This window comes from Penicillium nucicola, assembly GCF_028828085.1.
Source record: "Penicillium nucicola strain IBT 29836 chromosome Unknown utg000003l, whole genome shotgun sequence".
Classification (NCBI taxonomy): Eukaryota; Fungi; Ascomycota; class Eurotiomycetes; order Eurotiales; family Aspergillaceae; genus Penicillium; species Penicillium nucicola.
The window spans coordinates 3208160-3228694 of record NW_026643127.1 but is presented as its reverse complement, the minus strand read 5'-3'; the positions used below and the strand labels follow the sequence as shown (position 1 = coordinate 3228694).

At 48.8% G+C, this 20535-nt stretch overlaps 10 protein-coding genes across 10 annotated transcripts; 5 read left to right on the top strand and 5 right to left on the bottom strand.

Moving 5' to 3' along the window:
• Positions 1–556: 556 nt before the first annotated feature.
• N7511_004781 (uncharacterized protein) lies at positions 557–1530 on the top strand (the record flags this gene model as incomplete). Its single annotated transcript, XM_057127206.1, has 2 exons — positions 557–698; positions 758–1530. 2 exons carry the CDS (start codon positions 557–559, stop codon positions 1528–1530), a joined length of 915 nt encoding a protein of 304 aa, XP_056986096.1.
• A 741-nt stretch (positions 1531–2271) lies between these two features.
• N7511_004780 (bZIP transcription factor) lies at positions 2272–3188 on the bottom strand (the record flags this gene model as incomplete). The annotated part of the gene is made up of 2 exons (XM_057127205.1): positions 2272–3017; positions 3080–3188. The coding sequence occupies 2 exons, from the start codon at positions 3186–3188 to the stop codon at positions 2272–2274; spliced, it is 855 nt and encodes a 284-aa protein (XP_056986095.1).
• A 1023-nt stretch (positions 3189–4211) lies between these two features.
• On the bottom strand, positions 4212–4785 carry N7511_004779 (putative arsenate reductase (Arc2); the record flags this gene model as incomplete). Its single annotated transcript, XM_057127204.1, has 3 exons — positions 4212–4432; positions 4492–4576; positions 4633–4785. 3 exons carry the CDS (start codon positions 4783–4785, stop codon positions 4212–4214), a joined length of 459 nt encoding a protein of 152 aa, XP_056986094.1.
• Positions 4786–5056: 271 nt separating this feature from the next.
• N7511_004778 (arsenic resistance protein) lies at positions 5057–6406 on the top strand (the record flags this gene model as incomplete). The annotated part of the gene is made up of 4 exons (XM_057127203.1): positions 5057–5321; positions 5381–5523; positions 5594–5680; positions 5759–6406. 4 exons carry the CDS (start codon positions 5057–5059, stop codon positions 6404–6406), a joined length of 1143 nt encoding a protein of 380 aa, XP_056986093.1.
• Positions 6407–6625: 219 nt separating this feature from the next.
• N7511_004777 (transcription factor domain-containing protein) lies at positions 6626–9538 on the bottom strand (the record flags this gene model as incomplete). The annotated part of the gene is made up of 3 exons (XM_057127202.1): positions 6626–9174; positions 9223–9355; positions 9473–9538. The coding sequence occupies 3 exons, from the start codon at positions 9536–9538 to the stop codon at positions 6626–6628; spliced, it is 2748 nt and encodes a 915-aa protein (XP_056986092.1).
• A 1328-nt stretch (positions 9539–10866) lies between these two features.
• N7511_004776 (glutaredoxin family protein) lies at positions 10867–11193 on the bottom strand (the record flags this gene model as incomplete). Its single annotated transcript, XM_057127201.1, has 1 exon — positions 10867–11193. The coding sequence occupies one exon, from the start codon at positions 11191–11193 to the stop codon at positions 10867–10869; it is 327 nt and encodes a 108-aa protein (XP_056986091.1).
• Positions 11194–11399: 206 nt separating this feature from the next.
• On the top strand, positions 11400–12565 carry N7511_004775 (cysteine and histidine-rich domain-containing protein; the record flags this gene model as incomplete). The annotated part of the gene is made up of 3 exons (XM_057127200.1): positions 11400–11505; positions 11641–12157; positions 12253–12565. 3 exons carry the CDS (start codon positions 11400–11402, stop codon positions 12563–12565), a joined length of 936 nt encoding a protein of 311 aa, XP_056986090.1.
• A 1326-nt stretch (positions 12566–13891) lies between these two features.
• N7511_004774 (putative ethanolamine kinase) lies at positions 13892–15502 on the top strand (the record flags this gene model as incomplete). The annotated part of the gene is made up of 5 exons (XM_057127199.1): positions 13892–14071; positions 14156–14267; positions 14396–14817; positions 14918–15264; positions 15328–15502. The coding sequence occupies 5 exons, from the start codon at positions 13892–13894 to the stop codon at positions 15500–15502; spliced, it is 1236 nt and encodes a 411-aa protein (XP_056986089.1).
• Positions 15503–16559: 1057 nt separating this feature from the next.
• N7511_004773 (uncharacterized protein) lies at positions 16560–17633 on the bottom strand (the record flags this gene model as incomplete). The annotated part of the gene is made up of 1 exon (XM_057127198.1): positions 16560–17633. One exon carries the CDS (start codon positions 17631–17633, stop codon positions 16560–16562), a length of 1074 nt encoding a protein of 357 aa, XP_056986088.1.
• A 2217-nt stretch (positions 17634–19850) lies between these two features.
• N7511_004772 (uncharacterized protein) lies at positions 19851–20273 on the top strand (the record flags this gene model as incomplete). Its single annotated transcript, XM_057127197.1, has 1 exon — positions 19851–20273. One exon carries the CDS (start codon positions 19851–19853, stop codon positions 20271–20273), a length of 423 nt encoding a protein of 140 aa, XP_056986087.1.
• Positions 20274–20535: the final 262 nt, after the last annotated feature.

The window sequence follows — 20535 nt, the reverse complement described above, 5'->3', positions numbered from 1 at the left end:
TCACCGACAGCAGGCCACATGGAGGGGTCAAAAACAAAACGTGAATGGGCAAATCCTGTTTGAAGATGTGCAGATCGGCCGGAGCCTGAGGCAGCATTCTTGGAAGAGAAAAAAAAAACCATAATGGAACATTCTTCACTCTGACAGATAATTCCGAGATAGCAGCTCAAAGCCTCCAAGTCCTTAGGGAAAAAAGAAAAGAGAAAAGAGCATCGACGCATTCGGGGTTACATATAGTTGGTCGACGTCATCTGCAGTCTCTGTGCCAAGAAATGCAGACACGGCTTATCGTCTAACGGGGGATCTTCAATTTCTGGCTCTCTTACTTCTTTCTTCCCTTTACCTTCGACTTTCACCTCAGTGTCCTCCTCTCCTCCTATTCTCTCCTCCTCTCCCCCTCCCTCGCGCGCAGGCGCTCTGTGGACTCGGCGACTCGTGAATCGTGCTGTATTGGAGACGCGAAACCCCCGATTCTCCCATGGACTTCACGCACCCTGTCGCTCGCGAAATTTGAACCTCTTCTCCAAGATTTCAGATTAAATCCAGAGCGGGGAAGATGCGGTCCGGCTTGGATAAACCTGGCGCGCTTCCACTCCTCGCCTTGGTTGTGTTTTCACTACTCACATTGGTGCCATCGCTATCGAATATTTATAATTTGAAGCTCGCCGACTTTAGCTTCTACCCCGGTACATCACGCCGTAAGTTGTTGTTCCGTCCCAACACATATGGTCGAATTTTGCTCATGCTAGTTCCCCAGAGGTTCCCCTGATTCAAGATGGATCTGCCGAAATACCCCCGAACGCACACCCCGTGAACGACCCCAGGAACCCATGGCTTCTCACAGGCCCCCGGCGATCGCGTGTGAACCTCCAATCGCGCACGTCGCGCATTGGAGGGGCCGCTGCAATTCCAGCCAGCGAGACGACCACCGTCGCGAATAAAAGTCGAATTTCGTCCGTCGCCCGCGAATCATCCTTCTCATTTACCCGAAGGGCCCACGCATTCAGAACTTATTTCATCCAACAACTAGAAGACTATCCATTCCTCACCCCGTTCTCGAACCGCTCCGTGACAGTTTCCACCGATGCATACCCCACCATCACTGTGGATGAATCCACTCTTCCGACCCCCGATATAGACCATAAAACCACGACATCCTCATCTTATCATTCCTCCCACGACATTCACGAAACAGGGCTGCAGCTCCCTGAATCCTTCCAGAAGGTGTGCCAGCAGGCCTGCCATGCCACCATTGGTTTTGGAAAGCGATTGGCGCTTTCCGGGGCAACATATGCCAAATCCATATTTTTCACAGACGACCAACAAGACGTCCAAACAACATTAATACCTCACCTCAAGTCCCCTCCCGTCCCAGACGAAGACCAAAAAAGTTCACCTCCCGTCCCGGCTCAACAGAATGTTGGTGCTGAGGAAGCCACCGATGCTGCTGCTGGTCGGCACTCGCAGGAGCTCCACGGGAGCTGTATGGCTGTGGTGATTGGCCTGGTGGCGGGCATCATGTGGTTCTAGAACGAGACTTTTTGGGCCCCCGCTGTGCTCATCTATGTCCCTTGATATGTGTGATGATCTTTTCTCTTTCTTGTTGGGATTGGCGTATACTTCTAGATATACACCTGGTTAGTGGCTCTGGTTTAGCCGCCGGTTGGATTCTAATAATTGAATTTACCATTTCATCTACTCAATATTGATAGCCTCATTGTACGTATTGTAGGATTCAATTGGTATTATCCGGTTCATTCAATAATGCTCGCATCATTCAAATGAATTCATATGTACGGATTCGGCAAGCGGGTAGTCCAGCTAGAATACTACCTTGATGCGAGATTTTATGACCATGTATTGCAACGAAACCCTTTCGCGGACGAACCTATTTGTGACACAAGCAAATGTTGTCAGTGAGATAGCAGGCTGCAGGGTATGCACCTAGACAGCAACTAGACAGCAACTAGAATGTTCTCAATGTCAGTCTTAGTCGGCCCGGCAGGGGCTCGGCAGAGTGGGGGGGTCCGAAGCACTCTCATTGGCCAGAAAGAAGTATGCCTGCAATATCTCGATATCACCCTGTCGCTCCTTCGACAATTTTACTAAATTATGCTATTCAATGAGTACATATACAATGATTCGCTGCATTATCACGTCATTGACGTGAACGTCGTTTCCCGTCTCGGGGAGCTCAGCAAGGCGCCCGCATGCCTTTCATCCTCGAGACGTACATATGGGTATCCACGGGCAATCAAGTATCCTCCCATCTCATGGGAATGAGAGAGCTTTCTCCCCACGCTTCCTCCTCCAGTAATTCGTAGACCGAACAAGATCCGGACACTCCTCAATCATCCAACTCCACTTTCTCAGCAAATATTCCGAAGCCTCATAAGCGCGCGGATCCCACGGCTCCCCCCAAACCCGAAGCCCGACTTCGTCTGTAGGGGCGCACATCCCACACATATCACCACAGAACTCGTCTCCCTCGCAGATATCCTCCCGGATCAAAAGAGCCTCTCGTAATGATAATATTGGGATTATGTCGATCCACGGGTGGTGGACAATTGCCTTTTGTGATTCGGATGGGAGAAGGCTTGCTGGGAGATGGAATGTTGGCATGCCGACAATGTTGAATTGGGATGCAATGTCTTCGTTGAGTAGGTCCATTGTGAGGCCGATTATTTTGGCGTTGGCGAAGATTGCGGTGAGAATGTTGTATTGTGATACGCAGAGGACTGCCCGTGGGGAAGTTATTCTCTGTGCTAGGCTTTGCATGGCAGTTCTTTGGATGTCGTCTAATTGTTTATATCGATTTACTGATTCATTTTGACTGAAGGGCTTCGGCTCATGTTGTGTGACCTGGGTTGTTGTCGGGGTGCCTTCATGGCTTGAGGGGTAATGTTCTGACTTGGCGGGTTGGCTGATGGGTTTCGAGGTGTTTGCATGGTCGGTATAGATGATCCATTTCATGTCTGGATGTCCTGACGTTTTGAACTGAGCAGCGCGTCTTTTCCCTGATGAAGCATCGTCAGTCTGAGAGTTGATAGTCAGCGATATGATGTGGCGACGGGCTTACTGCTTGCGCGTTGATTGAGGCGGTTCTGGATTCTGCGACGGGCTGCAGGGTCCAGACTCTCCAGAACACCTGCAGACATGTTCTCGTCTTGACTATGGGATGCAGACATATTGGGGTATGGCAAGGGTGAACAAGGGAGAACAAGAGCATACTGTGAGAAAATGGTTCGAAGTTGAGTTCAGGCTTCGGAGTTAAGCAAAGTCCGCCCGCAGATCGCATCTATAAGTGTATTTTTTCTTCTAGAACGCTAACAGCCATTTTGCTTTCAATAATAACTATACCGGCCTAGTTCTCGGATCTGATAAGGAGGCCCAACCGGGATGGTGGCCGGTCGATACAATCGCCCATTCATACCGGTGACGTAGCTATAGTGGCCATCTCATTGAATACGAGATCCCTTCTGCCTGCATGCAACACATCATCTCATGTCAAGCACTTTTTTGAAGGTCATCTTGTTGTACACTCATTACATTTATCGTTTTCTCCAAGAAGCTATGAGGCATGGTAGCATCCGACAGGTGCTCACCTGCGGCTGTAGGAAGAAACAAAAATCGCAATCGGATTCCGGGACTAAACAACCCAAAGCACATGAAGATACTAGAACGGAGCAAATGACCGAAAGCTCTTACGCCAACTTGAGTGAAGTTGCTGCCCCGTGTCCAGTCCGGCGTCAGGACGATGCAGGAGGCGAGTCTCTCAACAGCAACCTTGCGAAAACGCACTCGAGGCCTCAGCTTTCCAATAACTGATTTCAAATGTTACATGAAATTTTATTTGGTTGGTCGGTTCTTCTCATCGTCTTGATATTATGTTAACCGTTGTATGATGTAGCTCTTTACGATATCGAGTCTCGGTGGTATCCAGGGTGTCGTCTGCAAAGACAAGGACACTCTCTACATGTAATAAGCTACTATACTTTAGGAATTCTCCAGACCGTTTTTTGGTTCTCTCTTCCGGCGAACTTTACATTAGTAGGAACTCGCCGTTCATCTTTAACATTGCTGTTCGATAGAATTTGCCACCTTTGGTTGGATTGTGGATTATACCTGTTCAGACATTCCGAAGCTATCCAATGAGATTGGCCTGGGTTGACTTGTGCCCAAAGCCTTAAATCATCAATCGAAAGAGATGACTACTTTACCCAGACCGACGCATCATACCCATCCATCAAGGCTGTATATTCTGGTCCAGCTGCTGTCCACCCTTTAATTCCTCCAGCAAGTACCAGACTTTTGATCTCTTGATCATTCTTGTCATCAAGATAATCAGCAAACCAACCAGCTGCGCGGGTACCCCGGCCTGCAGAAGATCCTACATGGAATATACTGTTTAGTCCATCGCTCATGATGGAGGCTGAAGAGCCGGAAGAATTAGGATCTCACCACAATACCAAATCACAAACTTGGCTTTACTATTCGATACAAGGGAGTATAAAGTCGGAATCGTCGGGTATAGGCTCTGAGCAGGCAGGTTCAATGATCCTTGAATTGTGCCGCCCTATACATTGGTCAATAATCAAGACAGTATCAGATTTTTCCCCCTTTAATGAGTACCTCATAGTCAGTTCGCCGTAAGTCAACAAGCACAAAGTCCTTGCCAGCTTCTTTACCCTCTTGAATCCATTGCAGGAACTCCTCTCGGGATAAAGAGGGCGCAACAGTCTTAGGGGCAGGGAATGCCGCGTGCCAGGGTGCTTTGTTTGACATTGTGTGATGAGATGTTGAGACTTATTGAAATCAAATGAAGCTCGAGTTCAATACCCCGCCAAGTCCAAATATTCTTCTCGCTTCTGATTGGCAGACACAAATTTTGGGGATCAAATCCCCAGAGAAAGTCGACCAATCAACAGCCACGGGTGACATTCAGATAACTTGGAGAATTTTATACTTGCAAGGACCAGGCCGGTGTAGAAACACTGTTCTCGTCCATTCATCATATTACCCTGCTTCCTCTATATGTGAAATTTCAACTTTCAGTATGGCTTCCCTACAAAATACAGCCCATCTGGCCCCAGAGGTCAACCAGCCTAAAACCTGCGATATCGAGAAACAGCATGAAGTCCTCTGTCCAAATGAGTCCCAGGGAAAGAAATCCGCATTCTCAAGCCTCGGTCTACTAGATCAATTCCTTGCACTATGGATTTTTCTTGCCATGGCAATCGGCATAATTTTGGGCAATTTTGTCCCAAATACAGGGCCAGCCCTTCAAAAGGGAACCTTTGTGGGAGTTTCGATTCCCATCGGTGCGTTATATCTCCATCTACCACTGATTGACTCTCCAAACTCATATTATTCCGTCTAGCGGTCGGTCTCCTCGTCATGATGTATCCCATCCTCTGCAAAGTCCGCTTTGAATCTTTGCACCATGTATTCCGAGAGAAGGATATCTGGATCCAGATGGCCTTTAGTCTTGTCCTCAACTGGATCATTGCGCCATTTCTCATGGTTTGTCCATTCCTCATATCACGGTCACAATCAATCCCTCGCTAATCCTCATTCTTTTCTCTTGTTCCAGCTAGCCCTAGCCTGGGCCTTTCTACCCGACGAACCAGAACTACGAGAAGGCCTGATTATAGTCGGTCTAGCACGATGCATTGCAATGGTCCGTATCTCAAGTCCATTCTCAAAATCAGCCATGCTGTAACAAGATCCTTGCTCATTGCTAACCCACAACCTACAGGTCCTAGTCTGGACCGGGCTAGCAGGCGGCGATAACGAATACTGCGCCATTCTAGTAGCCCTAAACTCAATCCTGCAAATGGTCCTCTTCGCCCCGATGGGCCTATTCTTCATCAGCGTGATAAGCGGCGACCCAGTGACATTCGAATACTCAACCGCAGCCGAAAGTGTCGCCGTCTTTCTCGGCATCCCTCTCGGCGCAGCGATCCTAACACGCTTCACGCTCCGCCGAATCTCGGCAACTTGGTACGACAATACATTTTTGAAGTGGCTTAGTCCCTGGTCGTTGATTGGACTGTTGTTTACTATTTTGGTGCTGTTTGCGTCGCAGGGTCGGCATGTTGTGCATCAGATCGTTTCTGTTGTACGTGTTGCTGCTCCTCTGATTGTTTATTTCCTTATCATATTTTTTGCGACCCTTTTTGTTACTTATCGGCTTGGGTTTGGGTATCGGCTTTCGACCGTGCAGAGCTTTACAGCTGCGAGTAATAATTTCGAGTTGGCCATTGCTGTTGCGGTCGCGGTGTTTGGGGCTGATAGTAATCAAGCTCTTGCTGCGACTGTTGGACCTCTCATTGAGGTGCCGGTTCTGTTGGGCTTGGTTTATGCTGTTAAGCTTATTGCCAAACGAGCTGGTTGGAAGGATTAAGCTTGTGTCGAGGTGTCGGTTAATGCTTCCGGCGCGTAATTTTAGATGAAATATCTTCATTTTCCAGTTAAATCACGTCGGATGTAGGTTTAAAAAATAAAGTGCATACATAAAATGATAGAACACAGCTCAAAGTGGACTGACAATGACATGTCACAGATGATGAAAGATATCTGTTCAGCAAATCATGACCAAGTCATCAAATGAGCCATAGATCACTTATCGTGCTTTGACTGGGTCCCAACCGTCCAAGTCGGTAGGTAGACTTTCTACCCAAGCAAAATAGTTCTTTCGTCCCGTGGTACTATGGCTGGACGAAGCTTCTTGGAACGAAATTTCTTCTTGGAGCCCCAGTCGGTCGTATAGCCTCTTCCAGACATGCTGGCCAACGGAAACCCTCGCATCTGAGAAAACGGTCGGATTCTGCACCCCAAGCCCACTCTCAATCTGACCCTTCAACAAGTCAAGGACTTCGCGGCATCGTTGGATTCGGTTGGTAAGCTGGTCCGTCTGCTGAGAGGACTCCTCGTAGTTGCGAAGGAGGACATCAGCGTGGCGTATTTGCTCGTTCATGCTGGAAATATACTTGTTCGCACCGGCCCCCTTTGCGATGAAAGGGATCGCACGGCAGGCAATCAAAATCAGGGCTGAGGTGAAGATGTAATCCAAACATTCGTATGAAGAGGTAGTAATCCTCAATGTATCATCGTTGCCCTTGCCTGCACCTTTGCCATGAACAACGGTCAGAATTTTGATGATATCTTGTGCTGCGGCAAGACATTTCAAGGTCGAATCGCGGACAATACCGAGAATAGCAGGAGAGTCAACAGATTCAGCTTCTTTGCCCGTCAGAATATGCGGGCCGGATGCACATGAGCATGTATGGGAGAGGCGTAAACAGAAGATCAGGAAAGGGCGGAAGACGCGAAGTCGGATGGACAGATATCGCAGACGCATTAGAACACGAACACGGCGAATGACAGCATCATTTTCCATTAACAAGCCGATGTTTGTTCCGTCCCAATGTAGAACAGAAGGCAGAACTTCCTTCCACTCCAAAAGTTTGCCGTCAAGCTCGAAAAAATCACAGAGGTCTGCCGTAAATAAGGATCGAAAAGGACACACGTCAATGCGCAAGCGCAGATGCTCGTCATTGGATAAGATATCTTCCATATGCTTGTAAAGAGAAACAGAAGCATTGAAGAAAGAAGATATCGCAGTATGCTGTGTTCGGCTTATCTTCGACCCCAATGGAATATTAGTTGGCAGTGGCGCCGAGTAACGTGTCTCTAAGGATTGCCAGTTCATGCCCATCTGCGAAGCTAGGCTCAGTCTAATCAACCAAAGGGAGTGCCATAGGACTCGGTTGCGCTGCTGGGAGATTTTGTCTACAGCGAAAGGACCGCCGGTCACTGTTTGAATTCCGCTTGCCTCTGCGAGGCCAAGAGCCAGAGACAAAATACTCCAGGCTCTGCTGAGATCTCCCGTCATCTGCAGATACAGCACTTGAAGTGTTCGTCGTTGAATGGCTAGAATGGAGCTCTCGCTGCTTTCGTTCAACTTCATTTCAGCTTCAGCACACTTGTACCATTCCTGAGAGTTCCAGTGAGCACGGTCTCGAGATTGCAGGGCAGCCAGCGCAAAGCAAAGACTCAGTGTTGGATCGACCTCACGGAACGCGAAGCTACCATGCAGTGAGGTCATTCGTAGCAATCGGTCCAGATCATCGAGGTCAAAGATTGGCATTAGTGGAGCGACTTGCTCCACAAATACATTTATTAGCTTTTTTGGAGTGTCGGGCTTCATTTGGGTGGAAGCTTGTTGGGTTTTCTGTATTTCCGTTGGTTTCTGGGGTCGCTGGGGTTGTTGTGGTTGGAGTGAGGAGGGCCTGGAGGGCATATTTCCAGGTGAATTTTTGGGTTTAGGCATATTGAGAGTGGGAGTAGACAGAAAATCTTTCGAATTGAAAACAGACGGAGTGGGTGGTGAATCCAAAACATCTGCAAGCTCTTCATGAAATTGGGTGGAATGGGCACGTAAAGGCGTAGATTGTTGGGAGATATTGGAAGAAGGCGCGGCCTTCGTTTTGGGCTTAGATGTACCTCGTTCTTCTCCGGATGATTTTGAAGGCTGGTCATGTTTCACAAGCTTTTTATCTGGATCAAGCAATTCCAAAATCGTCTTGTGTGTGGCCCGAGTCAATGCGCACTTGTTCTCAATGGCATCCTTGACTATTCTCGTCAATTCAGTTCTTCTGGATGCATCAACTTTCACGCCATAGGCAACAGGGTCTTGAAAGATCCGCTGCAGGCGGCGAATGTGCAAAAAATTATATCCCGTGCTCACCGACATGGCTGAGTGAGATTCTTCAACCGCAATGATCCGCTCGAGGTCTTTCTTGTCTTCTTCCTCAACCATAGGAGCAGTTAGAAATAGCTCCCAGCGACTCAAGGCAGCGCGTGAGCATCGACCACCCCTTTCCATCTTGTCGGCGGCAAGTTTCATAAGTTCATCTTGCTCCAGCCACTGTTCCTTTTCTTCGTCACTAAGGGAAATAGGGTTTCGGCTCTTCTTGGCTTGAATCAGAAGTGCGATGATGTCTCTTAAATCATTGGAGGTAATATTGCGATGATTTGATCTCTGGATGTTGATATCGTTGATCAGTTGACACCGGACTTCTGTTTCATTGTCTGCAGTCAACTTCGCCCGTTTGGCAGCCGGTTTGTGAGAAGACTTGGTTGGTTTGGAAGGCTTCAAAAATGAGCTCTCTATATCATGTTGAGTGGCATCACTGCTCTCCTCCCGCCGATGCTTACCCGTAGTCTTGGGCTCAGAGAAGGTAGAGCTTATCAAGAACGGTGAATCACGCGATGGTATTTTTTGCTGTCGGGGGACATGCTCCGGTGTGCCAGTTTGACTAGAGTCACTAGTCAATGGATATTCATCAATCTTGGAGACATGAATCACTTAGGAAAATATTTGCAAGGACATGCTAATGTCGAGCATGCTCCACATACTGCAGGACACGTTAAAAACTAGTTATTTCGCATAGTATGTAGCATTTACCTGGTTTTGATCGATCACAGCGGGTGTGCTTATTTCTGCATTGGTGGCACGCGGGTCCAAGGTCATTTATCGCGAGGATTGATCTATTTGACGACACGACCGATGATGGTGTTGTTGGCTCAACACTCGCCAGCGGTGTTTCTACCATTCCCAGGGTCACGCCTTGGGGTTCGGTCATAATTTGTAACGTCTGGTTGTCATATTAGTAGTGTGGTTTATTTCTGGTGCGTGCCCATGTCGCGACAGTCTCCTTTAACCATAACGCAACAGACGATCACATTTTCAGCAATATAATTGCCCAAAGAAAGTATTGCAATTACCGTAAGTACTTTAGACTCAACTTGATATTTCAGGAGTCTCTGTCATCTGGCTGCATGATTGTCAGCTATGTACAGTGGCCGGCTCTCGGGAGCTTGACGCGTGCTGCGCGTGGTTGACTGCAACGCCAAAATGGCGCCATTTCGCGTGGATCCCTAATTGAAATCTTTTTTTCATCTCACCGGAATGTCTGAGGATTAGGTATCCTCGATCTTTGATCGCTTGGCCGACTTGAAATAAGAAGGCAATGATCGTGGGCGGGCGGTGGTCGGATGATGTTGAAAGAAACCGAGTGGCGATCGTCAGAAGTTGGGATCGCTAATATTCAAAACCAAAGCCAACATCTCGACTTCTACTCCGCAACCTGCTTTGAGCTGGTGACATCCGGATCTCGAGGGAATTGGAGAGATGAGAGATGCTGTCGTCGTTGCCTTACCGCCTCCCGATCTGGTCATGTTATGTCTTCATCCGTGATACCTGAGGTACACGCCTTGGGTCTGTACAGTTGATCAGTCTCTTTAGTCTCTCTTTTTGCATTGATTAATATCTTCTTACATTTATTGATTATGTCTCTCCCAGACTCAAATGATACCCGCACCAAAAAAAAATTAACTTAGGAATTTTGCCAAATACACATCCTAATGAGTTGGATATATAGTTACACCAAGATGTTAGAGATAATTGATGTCACATATCTAACAGAGTCATTCTTGATGGAAAGTTGAATAAAACTCTATGAGCCAATGAGCGAGACAATTTGAACTCCATTTAGATTTTTGGTCAAGGCAGAAAAGATGATTGAAAAAGCTCTATGTTCTCAACGGAGCCATCAGGGCGTACCTAGATTCGACCTAGCTTTGTAGGGATATATGCATAACATCGAGAGAGTTGATGTTCAACAAAGATATATCTATATTATAATAGTACATGGGCTCACCAGGAGCCATAAGCAGAAATGGTACATCAGAGAATTCGAGCAAGGTGCGACTATTCCGGCTACGCACTTCCCAGCGATGTTGATGGCAAAATGACGATGCGATGCAATTTTCAATGTCATGATGGCTGCACCACTGCAATCAGGACTCCTGCTTCTCCACCTCCTCAACAGACCGCTCGACCTCTTGCTCGGTCCACCGATGAAATAGTTTCTTAGCGTCCGACAGGGCAGCCGCCTTGGGTAAGCCATTGTTCACAGACTGGACATGGAGCACGGGCACATCGAACTCGTATACATCTTTCCATTGCTTATTTGCCGGTTCCATGATATCCTGCTCGACGTACTCGAAGGATCGACGTTTCTGAAGCTGAAGAACGGTGTTTTTGGCGGTGTCGCATAGGCCACAGCCTGCGCGGGTGAACAACGTCAGGCGAGCCGAGCCAAGGAGGGAGCGTGTAGGAAACATAATGGAAGCAAAGCTCCGAGCCACAAGCGACAAGCGACAAGCGAGAGAAAACGAGACAAAAGCACAAAGCAGTCGAAAGCGAGGCGTGTCGCGACGGCGGTCAGGCGTTCTCCGCGATGGAACATTCGAGCTTCCCCGCTAAACCCCGTTAGGCAACCTGCGCCATCACCACAATCTCTGTCTTTGACATTCTTCGCTCATACATCATGGCTGGCAAGTGTGTTCACAAAGCGTGTGGGAAGACCTTCTCCGACCCCGAGGAGGAGTGCGTGTACCATCCTGGACCCCCGGTGTTCCACGAGGGGCAGAAAGGTAAGTTAAGTACCTTGGAGAAGCTTTAGATCGGTGCCCCTCGCTTCATTTGAGATGCTCATTACGGGTCATTACACCTGCGCACTCTGCGATCCTGCACCCTTACGCGCCACCTGACATTTGCTAATTCCTTAGGCTGGAAATGCTGCAAGCCCCGCGTCCTCACCTTTGAGGAGTTCCTCGCCATCCCACCTTGCACAACCGGCAAGCATTCCACCGTCGACGATACCCCGGCGCCCGAGCCCAAGCCTGAGGAAGCTGCCACTCCCCCTCCCGTCGTCGCTGTCGAGAAAAAGAACGAGCGTCCGCCCATTGTTGTCCCCGCTACCGTCCCCGCGTCGCCCCCCGCTAAGCCGGTCATCGAAGAACCTGAGTCGGATGATCCTGATGTTGAGATCCCGGCTAACGCGACATGTCGTCGCAGAGGCTGTGGTGCCACCTACACTGGCTCGACTGCGCGCGATGAAGAGAAGTGCACCCATCATCCCGGCCAGCCGGTCTTCCATGAGGGCAGCAAGGGTTGGTCCTGTTGCAAGCGCCGCGTTCTCGAGTTCGACGAGTTCCTGAGGATCCCCGGCTGCACAGAGAAGACAAGACACATGTTCGTGGGCAAGGCCAAGGGCCCTGGCGAAGAGAAGGTGGAAAATGTTAGGTGCGTACATCCATACAGACCAACCGACTAGGCCATATGATGATGGCTTCACTTATCCGGCCAGCATAAAACTGACGCGATGTCTCCATCTACAGGAACGATTTCTATCAGACCCCCGCAGCTGTCAACGTTTCCCTCTACTTCAAGAAGATTGACAAGGAGCGTGCCCGTGTCGATTTTTCATCCGATTCGATTGTCTTCGACCTTCCTACCACCGACAACAAGCGCTTCCAGGATACATACAGCCTCTTTGCGGCCATTGACCCCGAGCAGTCGAGCTTCCGCGTGTTGGGCACTAAGTTGGAGTTGACCTTGGTCAAGGCTGATGGTACTAGCTGGCCTGTGTTGCGCAGTGATGACAAGTGGACCGGGCAGCGTATCCAGATTGGAAATGCTGGTCGGGCATGAGTGAACTCGCATGAGACGCCATTTTATGATCAAAACTAAACGGATTGATGGTGATGACAACGAGGTCCTTAACCGTGTACGTGTAGGCCGTAGGCCGTAGTATGTAGCTAGCACGTTATGAACTGTAGCGGAACATACACAAGACCATCCAAAAGTTCAAGAGCTTATGAGGCTCTGTGGACGAACCGTGGAGATCGTTGCAAGAAACCAATACGGATGATTCTGCGCCAGACGGCATTCAGAGCTTATCAGCCACAAGACTTAAGCTAGGAAGTAACACGCAAGAGCATGCACCGTCTACTCCGTGCTACCGAGGTAGCTTCAATTGCCAACTACTACCTGTCCAAGACAGAATTTCAAGTCGAAAAAGATATGTAACGTCCTCTCCACAGCTAAAACCCATGGAGCATTCCCGAAGGAAACCCTAGCATAGCCATAAAGTGATTGGGAAAAAGAGAGACGCCTTTACTCTCCAGGGCCGGGAACGGAAGAAAACCCACGTTGGCCGAAACCATTGGATAACCCTCAGCAAGCCATATTTATGGAGCCCCGTTGTAATTTACTATAGATATAGTAAACCACTACTGATGATGGAGAGAAAAGAAAAAAGACAAATGGCGCGGGCGAGCAGGTCCTATTTATGCAGTTCGGATCATTTGGCGCTAGTGCTGATTGGGTCTCGGTGTCGGGTAGCAGAAACGTTTTTCCGATTCTGTGACAAATACTGTGGGCCTGACCAAAAGGGGGAACCAGGGCATAGGGCTGACTACCTGCACGTGCGCCGCCATCTTTCATGTGACAGAGGATTTGGTACCTGGTCAACAAACATTGATAGGGCTCTACAGGTGCAGGCTGACGTCGAGGGGTCAGGGATTATAGTTAGATAGATGTGTACTGAGTTGGAAATGGTATTTTTTTCGCCACCACCAAGTATTCCAAACTCAATATTGCAGCCAGGCAGTACATTTACCCAGCAAGAATGAAGTACCTTAGGCCCCAAGGCCCCAGTAGGCGGTCATCTTCCAATCATGGGTCGGGAGCACGAGACCTCCCCTCCGTGTCTCATTAACCTCCCCGCCATCGACATAGCGTTCTTTCATATCACCCCTGACTTTTTATTAATACTCTAATACATAATCCACGCTACCTCCTACTCTCCAACCCCTTTGGTCCTGCAATTGTTGCACCCTTACCCACAGCAAAAGTGTCACTGATTTTCAAGGCGCCACAACGCTGTTCGCAGATTGAACACTTCACACCTCTCAGTATCCTGAAATTCCACCCCATTTTCTACCCCTTTCCCACCCCGCTCTCCGCTTCGCCATCATGGGCTCGACAGAGACTCAGACAGATCTCGCGCCGGATTTCCGCTACATTCCCCTCTCCTACAGCCATGCCGACTCCCAGGCTTCAGCCCTGCGCTTGATCCTGACCCTCAACCCCGACTGGGAAGGACCTGGCAACAACATCCAATTCGTGCGCTTCACCGACGGCATTACGAATACTGTGCGTTTCCCCCCCGTGTCACGTCCAGCAGACCAAACCTGAACCTCCAAAAAAAAAATCGAACAACCAAACTAACATTCCCAGCTCCTCAAAATCATCAACAACAAAGCAGGCCTGACAGAGGAACAAATAGACAATGAGGCAGTACTGATGAGGGCATACGGAAACGGAACAGAGATCCTCATAGACCGCGAAAGTACGAGCAAAAAAACCCCCAACCCGCCGGACCACCACAGTCCAACTCCCTCCAAAACAAGCCCCATTGCGCCTCATCCACACACATTGCCCATTGCGACATTTGCTGAAGTAGAATTCATTCCTTAGGAGAAACCAAGTCGCACGCCCTCTTAGCCAGTCGCGGTCTGGCCCCACCCCTCCTCGCCCGATTCAAGAACGGTCTGCTGTACCGCTTCATCCGCGGCAAGCCCTGCGGCCACCTGGATATAGCCTCCCCACCTATTTGGCGCGGCATTGCTCGCCGTCTGGCGCAGTGGCACGCTGTCCTCCCTAGTAGCGGCGCGGCCTCAGTTAAGGACATTGATGCGGAAATCGCGCAGTCGGATGATGAAATCACTGTAATCCAACCCCGTCGTGGTGGTCCATCTATGTGGGCTGTTTTGCAGAAGTGGGTGCTGGCTCTGCCAGTTACCACCCCTGAGCAGGCTGCGCGCCGATTAAGCCTGCAGAAGGAGTTGCAGTGGGTCGTTGAAGTCCTAGATGATGGCAAGGGAATTGGTGAAGACGGGGTATGTGAACTCGCTCCTTGGATGTGTGACGACAATTGCGATTGCAATTGTAATTGTGGTTGCGGCTGTGTGGATTATGGCTAATATTTGAGATCTCCAGCTTGTTTTCTCGCACTGCGATCTACTTTGCGCCAACGTTATTGTTCTTCCTAGTGAGAACAGTGCGCCCATCCCCGAAGACGGTATCGCACCGGTTAACTTTATTGACTACGAATACGCGGTTCCTGCTCCTGCTGCCTTTGATATCTCCAACCACCTTGCTGAGTGGGGTGGTTATGACTGCGACTACAACATGATGCCCACCAAATCAGTGCGTCGTCAGTTCCTTACCGAGTATACCAAGAGTTACTGTCAGCAGCGTGGTATCGACGCTTCCGCACAGGCTGAGATTGTTGATCGGTTGTACGAGGACGTTGACCGGTTCCGTGGTATCCCTGGTCTCTACTGGTGAGTTTGGACAAGACGACGAGAACAACCTAGATAATAACCAATACTAATGCCTATCAATAGGGGTGTGTGGGCTCTCATTCAAGCTCAAATTTCCCAGATTGACTTTGACTACGCCGGCTACGCCGAGACCCGCCTTGGCGAGTACTTTGCATGGAAGCGCGAGATCGACGGAAGCCGCAAGCAGGCCGGCGAGGAAATGCCCCTGCGCGAAGCCCGCTGGGCCCAAGAGGCGTAAAGCCCTTCCCACTCGAGCGCTATCCAGATTGGTTTCACCCCAGGGAACTACGCCGGTCATCAACATACGTGCGCCTCCTGCCAGATTCTGTCAGGATTCCCACCCTCCCAAGATCTTGACCGTCAAAATTTACACAAAAGATATTTTTACTGGCAACTCGAGAATTTCAACAATATTTTCAGAGTCGATCAACAAACACCCCGACCAAAATGCACTGACGGAAACCAAAAAATCCATGATCCTGGGTTCATAGACGAGAAAAACGAACTTATTTGTTGGGCGTGCGTGTGTGGATGTCGGAATGGACGTGGAACACTGTATTCTTATGTGAATACCAGCGAGAAACCCCCAAAAGTTGAGATATATCCGTGGATAGAACGGTGGTTCATTTCTTTGCATTGTGGTGGCCATTTTTGCTGCTCTTAAAGTGTTGTCTTCAACAACGTCATAGCTAGGGTGTTTCAGGCTGACTTGATCACGTTTATTCAAGTTATTCATTATTTCTAGATATGTTTTCAGTAAAACTTCCACTCTGCCGACGTGGACTTAAGCTTTTGATTCATGACGTGTGGGCCGGTGAGGCTCTGTTCGGCACTTAAATCTCACCCCTTAGGGAGGACTCGATGTACTCGGCCATCCGAGGGTCTTTCTGGATTCAAAAGACGTTGCACGGCAAATTCCTCAGCGAAGCAACGATATCTTCGAAGAACGACCAAAGATTCAGACAAGTCTTGCTATCGAACATCCTTTTGATCCACATGTCGTACTTGGTCTCGGTGACAGGCTGCCTTCTCACACTTTGATTCGGATAGAAACTTATAAAATGCTGAATTCAATGCTCTTCTCGAGAAGATGGGACTGATAAGTTCCTACTTGGGTGCAATAGCGTTTAAAGTCTTTGTATAGCAAATGTCCAAAACCTTGGCATAACTATGCAAACATACGTACAGGACCGCGATTTCTAGATGAACTGTCATAGATGTTAGATAGAGTATCCACCAAGGCCAATCACTATCTCTAGTATAATATTATATTGTTAATAGGTTGCATGGAGTTATCAAACCACGAGAAAATCACAATGTGAAGCACGATATTGCTTCCGCGCCAGATCGATCCAAGACACGTAAGTAACAGGGCTTTGCCACCAAGACTCCAGGAATGACAAGACACGCGCTCTGTCCAAAGTGCGACTGAACTGCATCACCGAATGAAAACCAGCGCGAATGACGTTGTGCGCGTCTGGGTTGCTTCGGATTTCGGTTCCTGCCATAAATAGTGGCCAAACAAGATCTTGAGCAAAGAGGTCAATCCGCATGCCGGAAAGGGATTGCAAATATTGGAGAATCTCGTCGCGAGAACTGTGGGCATCGAAGTCTCGGGTAGGCAATTCTCCCAGGGCTTGACAGCTGTAGATGAGAGTTGCGTGGTAGTACATTAATACCACCAACTTGAAGGTTTTTCGATCTTCCTCGACGTGAAAGTTGATAGTATCAGCAAGGTGAAGCATGCTATCTCGAGCAGAATTGATTTGCATGAGGATAGCCGGCGTTGGTCCGGAATGATGAGGTAGGCCTTGTGATTGGGACCGAAACTTATGGCGCTCCATTTGAGTGATTTCATCGATAACACGGACAAAATCGGTAAAGACTGCAGTCTCGTTGCTATGGGGAAAAGGCTTGACGTCTTCGTTGGAGTCATCGAAAGTCGTCAGATTGGCCCAAACAGAGGCTTCGTAGAATTCAATCATGAGGAACTCTTCAATGCTGGCCAATGGTTTGTAAGTGTGTGATCTGCTTTTTGCTGCCATGATGATCTCCCTTGCAGCTGCGAGATGGACCCGCCATCCAGCTCCCTGCGGTTGCATGAATTCATTGTTGCAAAGAATGATCACGGATGCAAGAGTGAAGGCAGATGATGTGCTCACATCCGACCCGAAGGAGGACGAAGCGGAAAGAGAGTTCAACTCCTTCGCTAGGAGAGCGAGAGATTTATTTTGGTACGTTCTCGACATCTGGTGGTATGCTTGAAACCCGACATCGTTCGGCTGGTACTCCGATGCCAGATCGTGAGCAGCAATAGCGAGAATCGAAGAGAGAACGGTCTCGGAACTTTCAGCCATAGGTAAAATCATATGTTGCCATGCATTTTGGTGAGGCACCCACGCAAGTCGAGGCGCAACCCGTTCATTGAACCAAGAAATCAGCCGCGACACGTGAAGTGGGCGAGGCTGTGCTAGGCAACGTTCCGACAGAGGCGAGGGTGGGAAGTGAGGGGGCGAGGCAGGCCATGGAGTTGATGAGGTATACCAATTGGCGATTGAGATGTTTTGGGAATTCGGGTCATTTTGGCTTGTACTTAATTGTGGCCAATGATGTGAGGGTTTTGATGCAGCGTTAGGTGTGTTTGCAGAAGGAATCGATCTGCCCCGCAGATTCCCACGACTGGCGACCCCTTCGATCCATTTGAGCTTCAGCCCATACCCTGGACATTCGAAATTACGTTTACTGCATTTGTAACACCCAGGAAGCCCCCGGTCACACTTGATTCGTCGCCTTTGGCACGTTGGGCAATCTGTAAAGTTAGAAGCGTGCCGGGACTGAGAGGAGGATTGGTACCTTTTGGGGGCAGTTGTTTCGTCGAACGCTCGGACATTTGTCCATTAAGCTAAGCAAAGCAGCGATAACAAAGTCGGAGTGGGTTCAGGTACAGCAAGACCAGGTGCCAATGAAAGTCTTTGCGATTTGATACTCGGAAGTTGGCGAGCCGCTAAACCTGATCAGGTTGTTTGATTGAGATTTTGACATGTGGCGGAGTACGGCGGACTAAGCCGCTCCACCCCGAGCGGAAAGGCGGTTTATAGATCAACGGTCTCTTCTGAGTGAAGCAACTGGAAATCCAGCTACTGCAGCCAAAACCGGTTGGTTTCTCACTTGGAGACGTGTGTCGTCAGACGAATGCAATATTGGATCCAAAAGTCAAAGTCACAGTCACCGGTATAGCTTCCTGCTCCAGCCAGTTGTTTCACTACCTTCGAATCGCACACAATCAGGACTGATTCTGCAAGTAAGATGGGGAGTACAGTATCACAAGGGCCAGCAATGGTCAGATGTGTATGAACTGATGATACATACAATATTTTCACTGAGGTTCATCGCATGCCACAGGGATCAAGGGACAATGCTGTGATATTGTGATGCACAACCTGAACGTCACAAACCGAGAATTTACTGTTGCATCGACTTCAGATTGAACTCGACCAACGTGTAGCGTCAATACTTAACTGAACCCATGCATCACCCTCAATGAACAAACTGCAGCTTCTGTCCCCAAAGGGTCTAGCGGACCCACTTAGAACTCTAACAGCACCTCTTGGCTTCCTCATTGGGTATGGATCGCCCATCGCAAACAATGTAGTGAATGGGATAAGTTCATGTAGGCATGACGAAGGAGGATTTCTAAGCCCACGTAACCCTTATAATACTACACTCAGGCCATGAGCTGGCCGCACAGAATCTCATTCCCCCCTCTTCCATTTGCATGAATGGATCTCTTCACGCTGGAGCTGGTTGCTCCTTCTACGCATAATATCAAGACTCGAGGGGACGAAAAGGGCAATGTCGCGACACTTTCAGGCCAGGTTACGATATCGGCAGACTCAGATTCATTATTGACACGGACCCAAACGGTCTATGCTCGCCTCATTCAAACCGTGAAAACTACCTCCGACAAGAACTGCTGCACGAAGGCCAGTCGACGGTTTTCGATTGAAAAATCGCGCCTTTTTTGCCCTTCCTTTTTCAGACCGATAGTGAAACCTCCCGAAAACCTGACTAGAGAGGAACACACTGTCGAAATATCGTCAATGATTTGCAAATTGGAAAAGATTGAGGATCATCCAGAGCGGTCCCTTTGCCAATACTCTTTTTCGTTGGACGTTCCAGCAACTATACCCACAACCACCGAGACACCATTGGGAGCTGTTACATATCAGATAATTGCCTCATTTACGGCTGATCGTCACGAGTCTGTCACAAAGAGTCAATGTGTTACAATCTGCCGCCAAGTGACCTCCGAAAATACCCACCTGATCCGAGCGGCATTACAATTTCCTCTCTCAAAATTGATAAAGAGAATAAGTCTCATACAACAATCACATTTAATATCCGAATCATCCTTTTCTTTTACGGCTACTATCTTCCCTCGCTGGCAAGCATCTCCGAGTCGACGACCTACAGAAAATAAGCATCTCGTGATACGGGAACTGAGATGGTATGCGGAGGAAGTAGTCAAGGTGATGAGCCAGCCCCCAGATGGCTCAACCCAAAAATACACTCTGTGTAAGGGTCATATGACAAGAAAGCTGTGCGAGGGAACTGTGAAAGGGTATTGGGGGTCTGACCGGAATCCCTACGTCAAGAAAGAGGATATCATCTCACAAGACGAAGAAAACAACTGGATTGTCCCCATCAAAATTCTGTTTAATTGTCCTAAAGTTGCAGCTGTGATCGATGACGTTGACCTGGGTTGTTATGAAATTGATACTGCGGACGATGTGAGCCCTCCACCATATAGCCCATCTGACCAGGGCTTTCATATGGAAGCAAAAAAAGCAATTGTTGTCCAACATCAGATGAGGTTTGAAGTTGTTACGGGGGAGGATACTTTTGACACCAAGACCAAAAAGCTGGTGGAACGAAAGCCTCTTCAGACTACTATTTGCTCAGCGTTTCCTTTCATTGTTTGTAATAATGTTGAAGGCCCCCGGGGTTAACCTTGCCGCCTCGGGAAGCGCCGCTGACCAACTACACACACTGCCCCAGCTCTACGTGCGTCTGTACGTAGGTGCGAGGAAGAACATGTCTCTTACTCGGAGCACGCGTCGCCTTTCCTGTTCCTTGTGCCAAGGCAAACCGGTCTGTATTTGGAGTTCTTCCGGGAGTTGCGTGTGCGCAAACGACCTTCTACCTAGCTCCTCGGAGCTGTAGTTAAAGCAACTGACCACGATTTGATCGTTTTTGACCCGCTGGCATCCT